Source organism: Thamnophis sirtalis, unplaced genomic scaffold (assembly GCF_051295495.1).
Source record: "Thamnophis sirtalis isolate CommonGarterSnake01/CBP01778 unplaced genomic scaffold, rThaSir2_p1.2 scaffold_7, whole genome shotgun sequence".
NCBI lineage: Eukaryota > Metazoa > Chordata > Lepidosauria > Squamata > Natricidae > Thamnophis > Thamnophis sirtalis.
The window spans coordinates 38010684-38023385 of record NW_028261387.1 but is presented as its reverse complement, the minus strand read 5'-3'; the positions used below and the strand labels follow the sequence as shown (position 1 = coordinate 38023385).

The window sequence follows — 12702 nt, the reverse complement described above, 5'->3', positions numbered from 1 at the left end:
AGTCGAGTTTGATACCCCTGCTATATATCATGCTTTGCTGGAATAATCTATGAAGCCACCCCCAATCTGTGTATTCTAGTGTTCCCACTTCCCATGGGTTGCTCTTCTTAACCTATAGGCAAAGTCATTCCTTTTGGTTAATTTTTAAGCATATATTTTTGGAATTGTTCCCCTCTGTCCATGGTGCTCACATCTGTCATCTGCTAGTTCAACATTATCTAGTCCAGCTGGAATCATTTACCAATACTGTTTTCTTTGAATCACGGTTAATAAATCAAGCTTCTCTAAACAAGTTGTGTGCTAGCTTTTCAAGAACTTTGCCTCTCTTCTGCCTTTTGTGACTGCATCTCCTGTTCTTGCAGGGCAACCTTCAAGAGTAAACAGACCGAATACTTCGGCAGCTCCAATTTGCTTGAAGTTGATTCATATAGCCAAGCAGCTGTTTCACAATCAAATAATGTTGGATTATTCTCTTTCTTAGGAGCTGTTTGCCATTGCTACTTGGTACATAAAAACTTTAAATCTTTACCATGTCACTGCTCAGCACAAAAGCTCATAGTAATTGGGAAAAATGCCAGATTCTGAAAAATAAACAGGTAGAGACAGATGGTGCTTTTAATATGGTTTCATAAGGTCTTATACGACTAGTTGTATTAATGAATGTGCTTATGGAGATAAAATTGCAAGAAGACCTAATGGCAAATCCAGTAGTAAAACAGATTAAAATATAATATTTTTAATGTTAGGAAATGCCTTCTCCTTGTTGATTCATTGATTCAGCCTTTCCCAGCTAGATGCCTCTACAAGTGCCGGTGGTAAAGCTTCCAAAATTTGTTCTTAGTTTATATTTTTGTACTGTACTAGAGTGGATAGAAGGCTAGGATTCCTGCTATTTTGCCACATGTGGTAGACATTTCCAAACTAACATTGGTTTTTAACTGGGCATCAATTATAATATGGCATATCTGGTAGCGTATCTGATGGGAAAATTAGAGTTTTCATCCTAAATTTCCCAGAAGATTACAACACCCAAGTGAAATGGTGCAAACATATTACATTATAAATCATACAAGAGCATTTACATTAGAATAGGATGTACATTATTCCAATGTCAATTACTAGGTGGTAGTAGAAAATCAGCAGTCATGTCCCTACTGGACAATTTATTATGAGGATGGAGTTTTCCATATTATCAGTGAGTATACTTTTGATTTTGAAGATAATGTATTTTCATGGCTCTTGGCTTGACCACACATACTGTAGTTTTTAAATATTTCAAAGTTCAAAATATTTATACATAATTTAGTAGTTGTGCAATTCCATAATGGTAAATGTTTAGGGCTTTCATTTCAGAGAATGAGGAAATAAATTCTATTTTTGCTCAAGAGAAAGCCTATGACTAACTATATAGTTTTGCATTTATGTACATGACAACCACTATCAATGTATTCTATTATTCTTTCTCCCATTATTCAACATTTTGTGGAAATATATATCACTGACATCAGGATTGGGAAACCTTTTCAATCCTTGGGAATACAGGTAGTCCCGATTTATGATCATACTTGAGCCCAAAATTTATGTTGCTAAATGAGAAATTTGTTAAGTGAGTTTTGCCCCATTTTATGACTTCTCTTGCCAAAATTGTTAAGTGAATAACTGCAGTTGTTAGGTTCAGAATATGGTTGTTAAGTGAATGTGATTTCCTCATTGCTTGTCAGGTCACAAAAGGAGATCGCATGACCCTGGGACACTGCAAGTGTCATAACTATGAACCTGTCACTGCCCCTTCATTTAATAACCAAGAAAGAAACCACTCAACTCCATGTTTCAGAATTAAGTGTACTTTTACTGATTACAAACGATGAGAAGCAAAGCAAAGCTGAATCTGAGTAAAAAGGCGCCAAAGCAATAGATATCAATATATGATTCAATCCCCTCCCCTTGGTACCCCAGGACATAGTCCAATCATAATTCACCCAACTGTCAGGTGGGAGACATCTTCAAAAATCATTATCAGGTTGGAATGCTGGACAGTTGGCCTCGGCAGGAAACTCCCCTCCTTCCACAGGCGCAAAGAGATGGTGAGAATAACTCCCAATAAACAGCCCTCCAGTACAGAATGATTCCCTCCCCAAATACCATGCCCTCCCTCCCAGTTTTAATGGCAGCCGAAAAGCAGCAGCAAATCAGAGGCTGACAGAACCAGTTGTCAAGCATCTGTATGTAAATCACATGACCATGGGAATGCTGTAATGGTCATATGTGTGAAAAACGGTCATAAGCAGGGGTGGGTTTCAAAAATTGTTCGAACCTACTCTGTGGGCGTGGCCTCCTTTGTGGGAGTGGCTTGCTACCCATGTGACCGGATGGGAGTGGCTTGCTAATGCCACCGCCGCCGCTACCACCACCGCCGCTAACGCCACCCCCCCACCCACCTTCGGCCGCGTAGTGCACACGAGCCCGTGGCTTTTGCAAGGGAAAGCCTGGAGGCCTTCCCTCGCGAAAGGTAGGCCGCTGCCCCCCTCACTTCAGCCGCTACTGCTGCTACCGCCGCCGCCGCTACCGCCGCTGCTGATGCTAATGCCGCCGCTAACGCCACCCCCCACCCAGCTTCGGCCGCGTAGTGCACGCGAGCCTAGCTTGCGAAACTTAGGCTGCCGCCCCCTTCAGCCGCTACCGCCGGCGCTAATGCCGCCGCCGCCGCTACCGCCATCCCCCTACCCAGCTTCGGCCGCGTAGTGCACGCAAGCCCGCAGCTTTCGTGAGCGAAGGCCTGGAGGCCTTCGCTCACGAAAGCTGGGCCACCGCCACCCACTCGAAGCCTCCCGAGTCCCGCTGCTGGGGCTTTGTTGCTTACCTGAGGGGGAAGCAGCAAGCGGAGGCTGAAGGGAATTTTCAAATGGAGGTCAAGCGCGAAAAAAGCTTCGCTTCGCCTCCAGCCTGCTCAGTGAGCGGCAGGCTGGGCTTAGTGCGGATGGGCGGGGGAGCGAGGGAGCGAGCTGCGGATGTGCGGGGGAATGAGCAAGTGAGCTGCGATGCGCCGGCAAAAGGGCGTTTTGCAGCGACAGGGGCCAGGACCGGTACCGGCATTTCCGGAAGTTAATTACTTCCGGGTTCACCGACGAACCGGTTTGTGCGAACCGGTGCGAACCAGGAGGAACCCACCCCTGGTCATAAGTCACTTTTTTCAGTGCTGTTGTAGCTTTGAATGGTCACTAAATGAACTGTTAGAAGTCCAGGACTACATTTATTAAGCAGGAATGGCCAAGACTACCAACAGATTCTTCCTTTTTCTCTAATTGACACACAATCCTTTCCTTTCCATTTCACTCAACTCAGTGGGAGTTTTCATGTGTATTGGAGCAGGATTATTAATATGTTGCCTTAGAATGGATGTGGTATTGTTTGGCATATGAAAACATCCTGAGCACATTTAGATGTGAAAAATTGTCTCTTAGGTACATTTCTGTAATTGATGTGGTTTGTGTTGAGAAATATTGGACCTTTAACTATTATAATGGTCTACAGCACAGGTGTCAAACCCGTCACATCACGTTGCTATCACTTGATATTGTGCAATGTTTTTCCCATTCACGGAGCTGGTGTGGGCATGGCCGGAGTGTGATGCATCCAGCCCACAGTTTGATACCCCTGGTCTACAGTAATTCCAATTTACCTTGAAGATCTTCCATCCAGCATATGATACCCCCCTCCACTGCCGCCGGCGAGCCTTACCATCTCCCTACCCAGCACTGACTCTCCTTCGCCTTGGCTGGGACCATCTGCTCTGGTCATACTATCTGTCCTCCCTTTGACCGTCTGCTGCCTGCCATAGCCCCAGTTAATTAGGTAGATTTAGTTAGATATATAGGTATAGGCTTAGGTTTAGGTATAGATAGATATAGATAGTTAATTAGATTTATAGTTTAGGTATAGTTTAGATATAGGTTTAGGTATAAGTACTGGGGGCTGTACCATCTGTGGGTGCTTTCGGCCTCTGGGCAGGGCTGGTGGAGACCAGGGTTGGGGTCATGGCTAGGGTTGGGGGTAGAGTTAGTGTGGGGGTTAGGGCTAGGCTACGCTCGGGTTAGGATTAGGATTAGGATTGGTGTAGAGTTAGATTGGGTGAGGTTAGATTGGGTTGGTGTTACATTAGGCTTTAGGCTTAGAACTAGGATTAGAATTAGGATTAGAATTAGGATTAGAATTAGGATTAGAATTAGGATTAGAATTAGGATTAGATTAGGACTAAGGCTAAAGTTGGAACAGGGCTAGGAGTGATAAATGATGGCAGCCGTAGGGGTCAAGACTTGGCTCTGTGGAAATTGGTGCCCTTTACCCCGTCTTCTGGAGCAGCTCGGGCCAGTCCCAGACGTTGGCCCCCCAGACTTTGCCCCCCTGGATTTTGGACCCTGCTCAATCTTAGGAGAGGGAGAAGAACTACTCTCCGGCACGGGGTCCACAAATTTCTCTTTGGATTCGGAGGGCTTAGGACTGGAAAGCTACTGTTTGCCAATACCGGACCCTTATCCCTTGCCCTCTCCGTTTACAGCCGCTTTGCACACCATTGACTTTGGACCTATGGCCCTGGAAGTTTTTCTAGGGCTCAGAGGAGGGGAGAAGAGTGGAGCAGCTCGCCCTCCATCTGCACATCATTGTCTTACATTGCACTAGCACAGTGCTCCGCGAATTTTTTTTTTAGGAATGTAGTGTGAATGGTATGCTTGGCTGATGTTTGTACCCACCTTTTTTAACCTCATACTGTTGTATTTTCTGTGTTTAACTAATACTCGTGGGGAATGCATGGGTGAGTGGCTGTGTGTGTATGAGAGGATTGAGAGTACTGCCTGGTGCCTCCTCCACTGAGTGCTATTGCAGAAGTGGTAGGGGGCCCAGACCTACCTTCCGTCCCAGAATGAGTGATAAGAATAGCCTGCTGGATGGTGTGGAAGCTGTGGGAGGGGTTATGGGGTCTACAGTAGTGGGGGTGGGCCGGAGCATTACGGTCACTATGGGGAGGGGCAGGTATGATGGGAACTTCAGGGCTAGCCATTACCAGGGAAGGAGGGTTCGCTACATCACAGAGATCCCTCCTTCCAGCCCTGTTAGTTCCACTCCAGGGCCAGGTGGCGAGAACTGTCAGGGCCCTGGTCTCAGGCTGTTGTTGCTAAATGCCAGGTCTGTGGTTCACAAAGCTCCCCTTGTCCGGGACCTAATTTTAGATGAGGGGGCAGACCTGGCATGTATTACTGAAACCTGGCTGGGCCCGGAGGGAGGAGTCCCCCTCACTGAAATGTGCCCAGAAGGATTTCAGGTGCTTCATCAGCCGCGACCCCAAGAAAGGGGTGGGGGAGTGGCTGTCATCGTCCGAGGGTCTTTAGTTCCTCGTAGGATCCCTGCTCCGGAGCTTGTCGGGTGTGAGTCCCTGTTGATGAAGTTGGACCTTGGTGGTCAAGTGGGTCTGTTGCTAACGTACCTACCTCCCAACAGTGTTGCAACAGCCCTCCCCTCGCTCCTCGAGTCAGTAGCCGAGTTGGCGGTAGAGTTCCCCAGGCTTATGGTTCTGGGGGATTTCAACCTGCCTATACTTGGTGAACGCTCTGATGGGGCGCAGGAGTTCATGGCTTCCATGACAGCTATGGACTTGACCCAAGTAATTCGAGGTTCGACTCATTCAGCTGGTCACACACTTGACCTCGTATTTCTTTCGGAGCAGTGGAGATGTGATCTAGAGTTGAAGGGCATTAAAACCTTGCCCTTGTCATGGTCTGATCACTTCCAATCCCTCACTGTAGGGAGGAGGAACCGATTAGGTGGTTCCGCCCCAGGCGCCTGATGGACCCTATGGGATTTCAGACGGCGCTTGGAGAAATACCTGACACTGTTGTCCACAATCCGGTGGAGTCCTTAGTTGCTGCTTGGAATACAGCGGCGACGGGGGCTCTAAACCGATTGCGCCTTTGCGACCTCTCCGAGGCGGCGGATCCAGGAGGGCCCCTTGGTTCACCGAGGAACTCCGGGAGATGAAGCGCCAAAAGAGACGCCTAGAGCGCCGCTGGAGGGCCAGTAAATCTGAGTCAGACCGAGCACTGATGAGAGCCTTTATTAGAGCCTATCTCGTGGCAATACGGGCGGCGAAACGTTCGCATTTTGCCGCCCTTATTGCATCCGCCGAATCGCGCCCAGCCGCCTTGTTTAGAATAACCCGCTCCCTCTTGAAAGGGAGGGATGCGGGTGACCCTTTACAAGGAAGAGCTGAGGAATTTGTTCAGTATTTGACGGATAAAGTCGCTCGGATTCGGACAGAGCTGGACTCCAATTGCATGATACCAGCCGAGGTACTGGGGGAGGGTCTTGAGCATACTTTATGGATTGAGTTTCAATGTGCTTCTCCTGATGAAGTGGACAAGGCCATGGGAGCGGTGAGTGCCTCCACCTGTATACTGGACCCGTGTCCCTCCTGGCTAGTCTCGACCAGCAGGGAGGTGACACGCGGCTGGATCCAGACGATTGTTAACACCACTCTCCAGGAGGGAATCTTCCCGCCCCTCCTAAAGGATGCGGTGGTGAGACCCCTCCTGAAGAAACTGTCTCTGGACCCAGCCATTTTGAGCAACTATCGCCCAGTCTCCAACCTTCCCTTTGTTGGGAAGGTTGTTGAGAAAGTGGTGGCCACTCAACTCCGATGGTCCTTGGATGAAGCCGATTATCCAGACTCCTTTCAGTCTGACTTCAGGCCTGGCTACAGCATGGAAACTGCTTTGGTCGCGCTGACCAATGATCTCTGGCGGGCCAGGGATAGGGGTCACCCCTCTATCCTTGTGCTCCTTGACCTCTCAGCGGCCTTCGATACTATCGACCATGGTATCCTTCTGTGACGGTTGCGAGAGGTGGGGATGGGAGGCACCGTTCTTCGGTGGTTCTCCTCCTACCTCTCGGACAGGTCACAGTCGGTGTTGGTCGGAGGGCAGAGATCGACCCCAAGGCCCCTCAATTATGGGGTGCTGCAGGGGTCGGTCCTGTCCCCCCTCCTATTTAACATCTACATGAAGCCGCTGGGTGAGATCATACGCCGGCACGGGATTAAGTACCATCAATACGCAGACGATACGCAGTTGTATCTGTCTGCCCCATGCCAACTCAGCGAAGCAGTAGAAGTGATGTGCCAGTGCCTGGAGGCTGTTAGGGTTTGGATGGGAGCAAACAAGTTGGCACTCAATCCAGACAAGACCGAGTGGCTTCTGATGTTCCCTCCCAAAGATTGGCCAATTATTCCATCTCTCAGGCTGGGGGGTGAAATTATACGCCCCTCAGAGAGGGTTCGCAATTTGGGAGTCCTCCTGGATCCCCAGCTGACTTTAGAACACCATCTGTCAGCTGTGACCAGGGGGACCTTTGCCCAGGTTCGCCTGGTGCACCAATTGCGACCCTACCTGGATCGGGAGGCCCTTCAGACAGTCACTCATGCCCTTGTGACCTCAAGACTGGATTATTGTAATGCGCTCTACATGGGGCTGCCCTTGAAGAGTGTTAGAAGACTCCAGTTAGTCCAGAACACAGCCGCACGAGCGATTGTGGGTGCACCCAGGTACACCCATGTTACACCTATCCTCTGCGAGTTGCACTGGCTACCCATTAGTCTCCGAATCCGCTTCAAGGTGCTGGTCGCTACCTACAAAGCCCTACATGGCATCGGATCTGGGTACCTGGGAGACCACCTCCTGCCGATTACCTCCCTCAGATCGATTAGATCTCACAGGTTAGGTCTCCTCCGGATTCCATCTGCCAGCCAATGTCGGCTGGCGACCCCCCGGGGGAGAGCCTTCTCTGTTGCAGCTCCGGCCCTCTGGAATGATCTCCCTGTCGAGATCCGGACCCTTACTACCCTCCTGGCCTTCCGCAAAGCCACCAAGTCCTGGCTGCTCCAGCAGGCTGGGGGGAGCTGAGAAACATCTACCTCCATGGAAATTGTGAATGTTGCGCTTTTGTTTTTAAATATGTTGTCTTTGTCCAGTTTCCCCTTTCCCTTGTCTATTGTGAGCCACCCGGAGTCCTTCGGGAGTGGGCGGCATACAAGACAAATAAATAAATAAATAAATAAATAAATAATAATAATAATAATAATAATAATAATAATAATAATAATAATAATAATAATAATAATAATCTTATTATATCTTCTTCTTTCATTCACAGGCCTATCTAAGAGCAATAGATATCAAGATCCTCCATCAACTGGTAGCTGTAAATGATGGAATAGAAACTGTCAAGTGGTTTCTTGAGGAAAAAGGGATGCTGACCAGCCGCTGTAGCAGCCTTACCAGCAGTCAATACAGCTTGGTAGAAAGTCAAGATACGTCCCGACGAGGCAGCTGGAATAGTCTTCAGGATCCCAATGACAAACTGGATAGTATATCTATTGGCAGCTATTTGGACACACTAGCTGATGATATGGATGAATATGGACAAAGTTCTTCTGTGGAACCCATAATGTCACCTACCTTAGGTAGACCTCTAGGCAGAAGTGAATTAGAAAGATCGAAGGCAGATCTAGAGAGAATTTTTCTTGCAAAGATGGACAAAGAGCAAGACAAAAGCAAAACGTATCCTGAATGGGCCTCTAGTTTAGTTAAGAGCCAAAGTTTTAACAAGCCCAGTGCACCGGTCCAGCTGTCACCACCAATGGCTAATGGAATCTTGGGTATACAAGTTCCTAAGCTAGTGCCGAGCCTTGAGGAGAAATTTACCTCAGCAGCTGCTGAGCAACCAAACAAAGAGAGTGTAGCAGTAAAGGCTTCCAGGAAGAGCAAAATGGATTCAGGAAATTGCAAGCTCGATAACAGGAAGCACCTGGAATATGATGGCCAATGGCAGTGGGCTGAGTCTCAAGAAGATGTGACATTTTTGTAGCATCCATGACTGGCTGCCTGGATTAACATAAAGAGATTCCAGACTTTATGCACTAGTCTTTTTGCACCTTGGACTGCAAGATGTGCTTTCTTTGTCTGAATGTCTTTTGGTTTGATCAGAACTGTTGAGACATATTGGCTGATGAACAGAACATAAGTATATTAGCCAGATGGCATTCGTCTTCTAAGATCTTAAACCTTTCCCAAGAATAAGGGCATATAAAAATACTGTACACCTTTATTTTAAAGCCTTTGGCTTACCAATGCTGCACTTGTGTGCCACAGTTCTAGTTTCTATTTGAGTGGAAGTGGGCGTAGGCTCATAACCTGGACTTTCAGGTTTTTGGCAAAGCTGTTCACTTGAGTAGCACTCAATCCTATTGCATGTAACCCATACTCCCCTAGGAATAACTGATTTTTTAATGAAAGAAGCCAGAGACAAATCTTTGATACTACAATTCTTTTAATCAATGTTATTATTGTTATTATTATTAATGTCATAGGAAATACTGCTTCTTCATTTGCTTGATATTTGAATTATCACTTAGGTTTAAGAAAGGAATGTAGAATTCTGCAGAGAAACCCACACATTCATTTATTACACTCAACAGACTGAATATGTCCTTCATTCTGGTAACCATGAGAACCAGCCTTCCACCTGAACCTAAAGCTGAGCAAAATAGTGGGGGGGGGGGGTGTCTGTTGGTTTAACGAGTCTTGAAAATCCTTGAAGGGCCGAGGCTTAAGCATTGTGCTGCACTTTTAAATGACTGCAAGTAACACAAAAGTGCAGCAAATATATAGGGATAAGGGATAACCTCTCACACACTTTTATGTTAGGCTTGGAAAATAACTGAGATTTTTGTGTTATACTTCGGAGACAAATTAAGTCCCTTGGGTAAGCCTTTGCCTCTTGGGCTGGAAGTGGGGATGGAAAGAGGAATCGTTGCATTCGACTGCAAAAGTGCCCTGACTGGTTGTTTCCTATAACCATAATATTGGCAAACCAACATTCATGGGGCCCAAGCCAAAACAGCTGTATGTGCATTCAAATTTTGAGTTTCAATGTCATAGTTTTAAATGGCAGCTCTACACTGGCTTTAAAAAATATAAATTTATAATAAACTGAGATATGATAATCTCATTTTGCCCAATATATCTCTTCCCAGTTTAAAGTCATATCTCCTGAAAAAGAATTGCTGGGTGAAATTTCTTTATTGGAAGCCGATATTATTTTGCTGTGTTTCTCAGAAAAGTAAGACTTTCCGCCCCATGGAAAAAATATAGAAGGAGTAGGAAAACATGGAAGGTTTATGCATAACTTTCCTTTCTTAATAAATTCCAGTGAATTTGTTGTGATTTCATAATAAAATACTCAACAATTCTAATTTTGATGGAGATAATATTGCTTGTGTGTGATGGATTAACAAGATTATACAGACCATGTTTCATCTCCTTTCTTATGTGTCCATGTGTGTATATTAAATGGGGGTTTGTGGAGTGGGGGAGGGGAAATTAAGTTTTTTAAAATTTACTTAGAATTAAGACTCAGTCCAGGAGAATACTGAAAAAGTCTTAAAACTTTCGTATCAGTTTATCGCAGATCAAAAAAAGTTAAATGAGGAAAATACATACACAAACCCTATACTTAACAATACAAAGAATATTGTGGCTGAAGAAACAATTGCTCCACTTTCTTTTTAATTGGCCCATAAAAATGCAATGAATTTATTATACTAAGTGGCTAAGGGCCTTGCAATAAACTATGTTCACAATTAAAGTTGCAATTAACGTGTTTAGGGAAGGGAGGATCAGGAAAAAAGCAATGCTCACTAGAACTGTAATGAGGAATCACATGTTGTGGTTTTAAATGCTTCCAATTCCACCCAAAAATGTTTTTTCAGGAGGCAGCTGGATTTTCTTGTTTTTTTTCTTTTGAAGATGTTTCAATTGTCACCCAAGAAGCTTCTTCAGTTCTGACTCGCTGGTGGAATGGAAGGATTTATATTCCTAGCAGACAGCTGGTCATTTGCATTCTTCTAGAGAGTTGAGGCCACTTGGAGGTTTATCTGTGTCCTCAGGGTCACTTGATCATTGCAAATGGGTATGGAGCCTTCTTGGCTGCAGGATGTTTTCTGCCCTCTGTCCCTTCACTGTTGAAGACAGGGCCAGGCTGTTGGGGATGAGTCAGGATTGTCTGTGTCTCAAACTGAGATTCCACCACACCCAAAGCTATTACAGGATTTTTAGGTTGTTTAAAAATTATTCAACCTTTTTTCAATCTAGAAACATCCCTTATGAATGTGCAGTTTACATCTAATCTGATCCTGTTCTCTGCCTTTTCTATACATTCCTTTTCTGAGTTCTGAGTTCCACAGGGCAATGGCTTGATGTCAGCTAAGTAACCTTGTTGGACATTTGTGTCAGTAGCACTGCAAAAATGGCTGCCATAGGATGCCATACCGCTAAATGGAGCACAAACATCTCCAGAGCAGAAGAAAATAAAAACCTCAATGAATTAAGCAAGGGAATCATGAACAGGATGAAGGGAAAGACAAAAGAATTTACATTTGCAAGGTAATATATTAAGAAGAAATATATTTTTTCTTATAGGTGAAGGAAAAGAATATAACCATGTTATATGGAATAGAACATCAGTTTACTGAACTGTCTCAAATCATAGCATGCAGCTTTCTGGGAACAGTGCATGTTTTGGAAGCATAAAAATGCTGATCTTTTCCTCCTTTTTTAAAAGAAAAAAATAATGCCCACATGATAGCATTAAATGCAGAATATTTCATTATTTTAGCCCAGGGAAAATTCTCCATTTGCATTGAACAGGGAACAATAAAGTTTGTAATTGATGTAGCTCTTTCTTAGGTATGTAAAAAAAAATACTTTCCCTTTGCTGCTGAAGAAATAATCTTTTTTTTTAGATTTATCCTTTAAAAACCACATATTAATGAGAGAGAAAGAGAGAGGGGGGAGAGAGATGGAGGGAGAAAGACAGACAGGGAGGGAGGGAGAGAGGGGGGAAGAGAGAGACAGAGAGAGGGAGGGAGACAGTGTGTGCTTGTGTTTTGGGGCATAATGAAAATAATATCAGACAAAAACTTCCAAGCCTGATGTCTACTGCTTTATACATACATGATCAATGGTAGTGTCAGCACCTCTTCATTGGGTAATTAGGAAAGAAGACCATGAGACTCCATAGGTAGAAATCAAGTGTACTTTTACTAATTATAAATGATTAAAGGCATAGTGAAGCGAAGACTGATTATTTAGGCGCGAAAGCGATTGATATATAGAATAACCCATTCCCCACCCCTTGGCATCACAGATACAGTCCAATCATAATTCTCCCAAGTGTCAGGTGTGAGATAACTTCAAAAGGCATCACTAAGACGTAATGTCAGTGCCGTTAGTCTTGGCGGGAACCTCCTACGCATGCGTAGTCCGACAGGCAGCTGAGCTCCAGAATCTTCCTCCAGCACAATTAGTAAACCCCTCCCAAATACCATGCCCTCCCTCCCCATTTCATGGCAGCCGAAGCAGCAGCAAAGCAGAGGCTGACATCCGGCCGTCCTCCGGAAAAAGGCGGTCAGGCCTGGAAAATGAGAAAACACAGACAAACAGACAAACAACAAAAAACAGAAAAAGAAAAAAAGGGGGGGGGGAGTCAGGGAGGAGAGTCAATCAGGGTTTGTCAGGATAAGCAGAATAAAACTGTCGGAGTAGTCGGGGAGCACGGACATGGGACTTGTCAACCCACTTGGCATGAGATGGAGGA

At 45.4% G+C, this 12702-nt stretch overlaps 1 protein-coding gene across 1 annotated transcript in view; it reads left to right on the top strand.

Annotated features, from left to right (window-relative positions):
* Positions 1-10356, top strand: part of LURAP1 (leucine rich adaptor protein 1) — a 28877-nt gene extending 18521 nt beyond the window's left edge. The window contains exon 2 of the mRNA XM_087719727.1: positions 8200-10356. Coding sequence (XP_087575853.1) covers positions 8200-8913 — 714 coding nt within the window. The 3' untranslated portion in view covers positions 8914-10356. The remainder of the gene's footprint in view (positions 1-8199) is intronic.
* Positions 10357-12702: the final 2346 nt, after the last annotated feature.